Source organism: Salvelinus namaycush, chromosome 14 (assembly GCF_016432855.1).
Source record: "Salvelinus namaycush isolate Seneca chromosome 14, SaNama_1.0, whole genome shotgun sequence".
In the NCBI taxonomy this organism is placed as follows: domain Eukaryota; kingdom Metazoa; phylum Chordata; class Actinopteri; order Salmoniformes; family Salmonidae; genus Salvelinus; species Salvelinus namaycush.
Genome location: NC_052320.1, coordinates 3,854,388 through 3,863,273, shown reverse-complemented (window position 1 = coordinate 3,863,273; position 8,886 = coordinate 3,854,388). Strand labels below are relative to the sequence as shown.

Here is an 8,886-nt window from a genome sequence, read left to right as displayed (position 1 = left end):
TACTACAGTTACCTGTCATGTCGTTTCTCATCAGGCCTTCGTACCTCGTATTGGGGGAGGAGGAGCTGGGAGACGTCTGAGACAACATGGGAAGGTTCTCGTTCAGATATTAGTCATATCTCTGGAGAAAAGACAAGCCTGCGGGGCTGCATCCGGTTTATTATTTTTCGAGAATTTTACGTTGCTGCCTCTTACTGTGGACATCAATGAATTCAGTTTATTATTATGGAGAATGTTACGTTGCTGCCTCTTACTGTGGACGTCAATGAATTCAGTTTATTATTATGGAGAATGTTACGTTGCTGCCTCTTACTGTGGATGTCAATGAATTCAGTTTATTATTATGGAGAATGTTACGTTGCTGCCTCTTACTGTGGACATCAATGAATTCAGTTTATTATTATGGAGAATGTTACGTTGCTGCCTCTTACTGTGGACATCAATGAATTCAGTTTATTATTATGGAGAATGTTACGTTGCTGCCTCTTACTGTGGACATCAATGAATTCAGTTTATTATTATGGAGAATGTTACGTTGCTGCCTCTTACTGTGGACATCAATGAATTCAGTTTATTATTATGGAGAATGTTACGTTGCTGCCTCTTACTGTGGACATCAATGAATTCAGTTTATTATTATGGAGAATGTTACGTTGCTGCCTCTTACTGTGGACATCAATGAATTCAGTTTATTATTATGGAGAATGTTACGTTGCTGCCTCTTACTGTGGACATCAATGAATTCAGTTTATTATTATGGAGAATGTTACGTTGCTGCCTCTTACTGTGGACGTCAATGAATTCAGTTTATTATTATGGAGAATGTTACGTTGCTGCCTCTTACTGTGGACGTCAATGAATTCAGTTTATTATTATGGAGAATGTTACGTTGCTGCCTCTTACTGTGGACATCAATGAATTCAGTTTATTATTATGGAGAATGTTACGTTGCTGCCTCTTACTGTGGACATCAATGAATTCAGTTTATTATTATGGAGAATGTTACGTTGCTGCCTCTTACTGTGGACGTCAATGAATTCAGTTTATTATTATGGAGAATATTGCGTTTGCTGCCTCTTACAGTGGGCGTTAATGAACCACCCCTAGCCAGCCTTAGGTTGGCTGTGTAATCTGAGCATCTCTGTGACAACATTACCACGGGTAGACATCTGAACCTTGCTTAAACACAGAAATGTACTTTGTTCACACACTTTGTTTTTACATGTAACCACCATTCTCTCTTTCCCTCCCTGTATGCCATCCCTCAGCCAGAGAGAAGGCGGGTCCCAAGCCCATGGGCTATCCCGTGATTGGCTCAGACTGCTGCATCAAGCTGAAGGAGCCAACCAACGGTCTCCAACCAGGGGACTCCATAGCAGACTCAATCGACTTATCGGGCAAGAACAAGAAACGTCGTAACCGCACCACCTTCAGTACCTTCCAGTTGGAGGAGCTGGAGAAGGTGTTTCAGAAGACTCACTACCCTGACGTTTACGCCCGGGAACAGCTGGCCCTCAGGACCGAACTCACAGAGGCCCGTGTACAGGTAGAATAATGTCACTCTACACAGAAAATACAAAGTCCCCTACCCTGCTGCTACAGTAGCTAACAGAGTTTGCAATATTATTAGATATTTGTCCCCCCCAGATGAATCTATATCCCAGGGCCTATTTAAATGTTCTATTGAAACCAAATGAAGCCACATTTTTTCAGGCAGGTAGGAACAAGGCAAGGCAGGGGTCCTATATAATGGTAGAGAAAATCATCTCTCCAATCTCTCTCTTCATTCGTCAGGTATGGTTCCAGAACCGCCGGGCCAAGTGGAGGAAGAGGGAACGTTACGGGAAGATCCAGGAGGTGCGAAACCACTTTGCTGCTACGTATGATATCTCTACGTACCAGGTAGACCCTGACACATAGATCTTTGGTCACGACATACGATATATCTACGCACAGGGGTGCAACTTTGGTTTTAGAAGTGCGGGGGGGACGACATAATTATTATTAACAAAAAACTGTATCCAGTCGGATAAACACTCAAAAACAGCCTACCCGACCGCTCGGAGGCGTACGCATGGTCCCAAAGCACACCGTCGCCTCTTTTTGTATCACATTCCAATGACAAAACTGGGCGGGACAAAAATGCAATTTCAGAATATTCCCCCAGTGAAAGTTACGCCCCTGTCTCTACGTACCAGGTACACCCTGACACATAGATCTTTGGTCACTACATACGATATCTCCCTCCTGCCTCCCTCCAATAGGTACTAGATAGCATACACACTGACACATAGATCATAGGTCACTAGCTATAACCCTTCTATCATTATCATCACAGACTAATTAGAATCCTTTAAACCAAATCAATCAATAATGATAGACCCATACATTGAATTACCAAGCATTGGCATTTACATTTCAAATAGCATGATGGGAATTATCTTTATGCAGCCTATCAGTGGAGCTTCGTCATTGGTCTCTAATCAGACTGCTCTCTTCCTTTGTAGATGCAGAGCAACCTGTGGCCAGGTGCAGGAGGGGGTGGGGGGTCCGGCGGGGGCTGTGTCCTGGGCCCTGACACCATGTCTTCCTCCTGTATGAGCCCTTACCCCCATCCCCACAGCAACCTCCCCTCTGTGGGCTTCATGGGCATGCCCCCGTCCTCCAGCCACCCGCACCACCCTCACCATCACCCCCAACACCACCCTGGCATCAACGGCCTCTACTCCCTCCACAGCTTCCCTGGGGCCCTCGGGGGCCACTCCTTTGAGCCGGGGCCCGAGACAGAGTATAAGTCATCCAGCTTGTTGGCCCTGCGGATGAAGGCTAAGGACCCTGGGAGTCTTCTATCCAGGCCTACATGACCACCACAGTGTCAGGGTCAGATCCCTACTATGTACTGACTGAGCTAATGCATTCACACACACATTCCAACACAATCTTGTATACTAGCGACCCGGTGGATAGTTATGGCCACATGTATTTGTGTTCCTGCATGTTGAAATAACAGCAGAAGTCAAAACTCTACACGCATGCATGCATGCACACACACACACACACACACACACACACACACACACACACACACACACACACACACACACACACACACACACACACACACACACACACACACACACACACACACACACACACACACACACACACACACACACAGTCTTGTATAATTAACCTTGTGGGGACACATAATTCAGTCCCATTCAGAATCCAATTTTCCCTAACCCTTACCTTAACCCCAAAACCTAACCTTAACCCCAAACTAACCCTAGCTCTTAACCCTGGTCAAATACTAGCTCCTAACCCTGGTCAAATACTAGCTCCTAACCCTGGTCGAATACTAGCTCCTAACCCTGGTCAAATACTAGCTCCTAACCCTAGTCGAATACTAGCTCCTAACCCTGGTCGGATACTAGCTCCTAACCCTGGTCGAATACTAGCTCCTAACCCTAGTCGAATACTAGCTCCTAACCCTGGTCGAATACTAGCTCCTAACCCTGGTCGAATACTAGCTCCTAACCCTGGTCGAATACTAGCTCCTAACCCTGGTCGAATACTAGCTCCTAACCCTGGTTGAATACTAGCTCCTAACCCTGGTCGAATACTAGCTCCTAACCCTAGTCGAATACTAGCTCCTAACCCTGGTCGAATACTAGCTCCTAACCCTGGTCGAATACTAGCTCCTAACCCTGGTCGAATACTAGCTCCTAACCCTGGTCGAATACTAGCTCCTAACCCTAGTCGAATACTAGCTCTAACCCTGGTCGAATACTAGCTCCTAACCCTGGTCGAATACTAGCTCCTAACCCTAGTTGAATACTAGCTCCTAACCCTGGTCGAATACTAGCTCCTAACCCTGGTCGAATACTAGCTCCTAACCCTGGTCGAATACTAGCTCCTAACCCTGGTCAAATACTAGCTCCTAACCCTAGTCGAATACTAGCTCCTAACCCTGGTCGAATACTAGCTCCTAACCCTGGTCGAATACTAGCTCCTAACCCTAGTCGAATACTAGCTCCTAACCCTGGTCGAATACTAGCTCCTAACCCTGGTCGAATACTAGCTCCTAACCCTGGTCGAATACTAGCTCCTAACCCTGGTCGAATACTAGCTCCTAACCCTAGTCGAATACTAGCTCTAACCCTGGTCGAATACTAGCTCCTAACCCTGGTCGAATACTAGCTCCTAACCCTAGTCGAATACTAGCTCCTAACCCTGGTCGAATACTAGCTCCTAACCCTGGTCGAATACTAGCTCCTAACCCTGGTCGAATACTAGCTCCTAACCCTGGTCGAATACTAGCTCCTAACCCTAGTCGAATACTAGCTCCTAACCCTGGTCGAATACTAGCTCCTAACCCTGGCCGAATACTAGCTCCTAACCCTAGTCGAATACTAGCTCCTAACCCTGGTCGAATACTAGCTCCTAACCCGAAAAATAACCCTCGCTCCTAACGCTAAACCAGATTCTAACCCTAAAACACTGATTGGCTCAAACCTTGACCCTAAACCATCTAGAAATAGCATTTGACCTTGTGAGGACTAACAAAATGTCCCCAGTTTGTCAAATTTTTGTTCGATTTAAAATATTCCTGTGGGGACTTCTGGTCCTCACAAGTATAGTTAAACACACACACACACACACACACACACACACACACACACACACACACACACACACACACACACACACACACACACACACACACACACACACACACACACACACACACACACTTTCAACATACACCTCCGCTACTTTCCTCCAAATAATGTAACATTGCCGCAAACCCACAGACTTCAGACCGTGACATGACCGACCATTTGTTTGAGTTTGTTAGGCCACCATCAGGCACAAAACCTGCCATTTTGCAGACATTTTATTGAATCCAGATTTGAGCATTATCACAAACATAGTGAGACCAAAGAATATAAAAACAATATTATTTAAATATGTAAGATGTAGATGTTAATAAAGTACAGTACCAGTCAAAAGTTTAGAACACCTACTCATTCAACGGTTTTTCTTTATTTTTACTATTTTCTACATTGTAGAATAATAGTGAAGATATCAAAACTATGAAATAACACATATGGAATCATGTAGTAACCAAAAAAGTGTTAAACAAATCAAGATATATTTTATATTTGAGATTCTTCAAAGACCCCACCCTTTGCCTTTATAGCTTTGCACACTCTCGCAATTCTCTCAACCAGCTTCATGAGGTAGTCACCTGGAATTAATTTCAATTAACAGGTGTGCCTTGTTAAAAGTTAATTTGTGCAATTTGTGCAATCCTTCTTAATGCATTTGAGCCAATCAGTTGTGTTGTAACAAGGTAGGGCAGTATACAGAAGATAGCCCTATTTTGGTAAAAGACCAAGTCCATATTATGGAAAGAACAGCGCAAAGAGAAACGACAGTCCATCATTACTTTAATAAGACATGAAGGTCAGTCAATCCGGAAAATGTCAAGAACTTTGAACGTTTCTTCAAGTGCAGTCGCAAGCGCTATGATGAAACTGGCTCTCACGAGGACCGCCACAGGAAAGGAAGACCCAGAGTTACCTCTGCTGCAGAGGATAAGTTCATTAGAGTTACCAGCCTCAGAAATTGCAGCCCAAATAAATGCTTCACAGAGTTCAAGTAACAGACACATCTCAACTTCAACTGTTCAGAGTAGACTGAATCAGGCCTTCGTGGTCAAATTTCTGCAAAGAAACCACTACTAAGGACATCAATAATAAGAAGAGACTTGCTTGGGCCAAGAAATACGAGCAATGGACATTAGACCAGTGGACATCTGTCCTTTGGTCTGATGAGTCCAAACGTGAGATTTTTGGTTCCAACCACCGTGTCTTTGTGAGACGCAGAGTAGGTGAACGGATCATCTCCGCATGTGTGGTTCTCACCGTGAAGCATGGAGGAGGAGGTGTGATGGTGTGGGGGTGGTTTGCTGATGACACTGTCTGTTAATTATTTAGAATTCAAGGCACACTTAACCAGTGTGGCTACCACAGCATTCTCCAGCGATACACCATGCCATCTGGTTTGCGCTTAGTGGGTCTATCATTTGTTTTTCAACAGGACAAAGACCCAAAACACACCTCCAGGCTGTGTAGGGCTATTTGACCAAGGAGAGTGATGGAGTGCTGCATCAGATCACCTGGTCTCCATAATCACCCGAACTCAACCCAATTGAGATGGTTTGGGATGAGTAGGACTGCAGAGTGAAGGAAAAGCAGCCAACAAGTGACCAGCATATGTAAGAACTCCTTCAAGACTGTGGGAAAAGCATTCCTCACGAAGCTGGTTGAGAGAATGCCGAGAGTGTGCAAAGCTGTCATCAAGGCAAAGGGTGGCTACTTTGAAGAATTTAAAATCTAAAATATATTTTTTATATGTTTAACACTTTTTTTGGTTACTACATGATTCCATATTTGTTATTTCATAGTTTTGATGTCTATTATTCTACAATGTAGAAAATCGTAAAAATTAAGAAAAACCCTTGATTGAGTAGGTGTGTCCAAACTTTTGACTGGTAATGTATGTGATGTATGTTGTACTTTATTGATCAACAATAAAGGGTTTCATCTGTTTACTGCCTCCAATCATCAGAAGGAAAATGTTTCCGCTAATGTAGGTTATGGGCATAGGTAGATTTGAACAACTACTTTGGCTACGACCATTACTGACTGTGGTGCGGTCAGACTATACAACATCCAGGACTACAATAGCTGTCAGTCTGTTGAGGTGTGTTGTGGTGTGTGTGTGTGTGTGTGTGTGTGTAGCAGTATAGCTGGCCTCACTTCAAGAGGCCTTCGGCTGGCACCCCATGCATCAGTTTAAAGTGGCAGGTCTATTAATGAAAAACTAACTGAGCGACCGCACTACGCCACTGATGATGAAGTGTGGGGCGGCTGTAGGGCCTCCTTCCAAAGTCCCTGCTCTGCATTGAGAAAGCAGGGTTTTTGCTAAAACAGGAAAATAATCCTGCAGCAACAATTATAATTAATGAACATTTTGTAGAGGTTGATATACAGTCTTTTTCGTGAAAGAAGTCTGAAATGTCAAAGTCGAAATTACAAACTTCAGAAGTCGTTTTTAAACCTTGAATAGACAACAAGTTTTACATTTCCTGCTTTGCAGAAAAGTTCTAATGCAACAGGGTGATCAAATTAATATCCAGCATTTCACATGTGGCAAATAATGGATGAGCTATACAGTGCCTTCAAAAAGTATTCACACCCCTTGACTTGTTCCACATTTTGTTGTGTTACAGCCTGAATTTAAAATTGATTTTGATGTAGATTTTTTGGGTCACTGTCCTACACACAATACCCTATAATGATTATTTCTTTAGCAAATTAATAATAAATGAAAAGCTGAAATGTCTTGAGTCAATAAGTATTCATCCCTTTGTTAGCGCAAACCTAAATAAATTCAGGAGTAAAAAAGTCACATACAGTAATAAGTTGCATCGACTCTGTGTGCAAAAGTAATGTTTAACATGATTATCTGTAAGGTCCATCAGTCGAACAGTGAATTTCAAACACAGATTCAACCACAAAGACCAGGCAGGTTTTCCAATGCCTCGCGAAGAAGGGCACCTATTGGTAGACGGGTACATTTTTTTAGCTGGCATTGAATATCCCTTTGAGCATGGTAAAGTTATTAATTACACTTTGGATGGTGTATCATACACCCAGTCACTACAAAGATACAGGCGTCCTTCCTACCTCAGTTACCGGAGAGGAATGAAACCGCTCAGGGATTTCACCATGAGGCCAATGGTGACTTTAAAACAGTTACAGAGTTTAATGGCTGTGATAGGAATATTCACTGGCTTCTTTTTTCTCCTGAGTGGCTATTTTGACTTAAATATACTTGAAAATCTAATGACAAGACTTGAAAATGACTGTCTAGCAATGATCAACAACTAATTTGACAGAGCTTGAAGAATATTTTCTTTTAATAAATGGGCAAATGTTGCACAATCCAGGTGTGGAAAGCTCTAAGACTCACAGTCATAATCACTGCCAAAGGTGCTTATATAAAGTAATGACTCAGGGATGTACAGTGCATTTGGAAAGTATTTAGACCCCTTGACATTTTCCACATTTTTGTTACAGTCTTATTCTAAAATGGATTAAATAAAGAAATGTCCTCACCAATCTACACACAATACCCCATAATGACATCACAATACCCCATGATGACAAAGGTTTTTAGAAATGTTTGCTAATTTATTAAAAATAAATAACAGAAATAGCTTATTTACATAAATATTCAGACCCTTCGCTATAAGACTCGAAATTGAGCTCAGGTGCATCCTGTTTCCATTGATCATCCTTGAAATGTTTCTACAACTTGGAGTTCACCTGTGGTAAATTCAATTGTTTGGACATGATTTGGAAAGGCACACACCTGTCTATATAAGGTCCCACAGTTGACAGTGCATGTCAGAGCAAAACCAAGCCATGAGATCGAAGGAACTGTCCTTAGAGCTCCGAGCCAGAATTGTGTCGAGGCACAGATCTGGGGAAGGGTAGCAAAAAATGTCTGTAGCATTAAAGGTCACACAATGGCCTTTATCATTCTTAAATGGAACAAGTTTGGGACCCCCAATACTCTACCTAGAGCTGGCCGCCCGGCCAAACTGAGCAATCAGGGGAGAAGGGCCTTGATCAGGGAGGTGACCAAGAACACGATGGTCACTCAGAGTACTTCTGTGGAGATGGGAGAACCTTTCAGATGGACAACCATCTCTGCAGCACTCCACCAATCAGGCCTTTATGGTAGAGTGGCCAGACGGAAGCCACTCCTCAGTAAAAGGCACATGACAGCCCGCTTGAAGTTTGCCAAAAT

The 8,886-nt window shown here is 43.1% G+C and overlaps 1 protein-coding gene across 1 annotated transcript; it reads left to right on the top strand.

The window, feature by feature from the left end:
• Positions 1-1,294: 1,294 nt before the first annotated feature.
• On the top strand, positions 1,295-2,864 carry alx3 (ALX homeobox 3). Its single transcript, XM_039008687.1, has 3 exons — positions 1,295-1,546; positions 1,795-1,902; positions 2,508-2,864. The coding sequence occupies exons 1-3, from the start codon at positions 1,295-1,297 to the stop codon at positions 2,862-2,864; spliced, it is 717 nt and encodes a 238-aa protein (XP_038864615.1).
• Positions 2,865-8,886: the final 6,022 nt, after the last annotated feature.

What these genes read in the sequence shown, in the direction of transcription:
- alx3 (XM_039008687.1), top strand. Translation starts at nt 1,295, where the DNA reads ATGGGCTATCCCGTGATTGGCTCAGACTGCTGCATCAAGCTGAAGGAG. An exon ending in TCACAGAGGCCCGTGTACAG is followed by an intron (nt 1,547 to 1,794) that starts GTAGAATAATGT and finishes TTCATTCGTCAG; the next exon opens with GTATGGTTCCAGAACCGCCG. An exon ending in ATGATATCTCTACGTACCAG is followed by an intron (nt 1,903 to 2,507) that starts GTAGACCCTGAC and finishes CTTCCTTTGTAG; the next exon opens with ATGCAGAGCAACCTGTGGCC.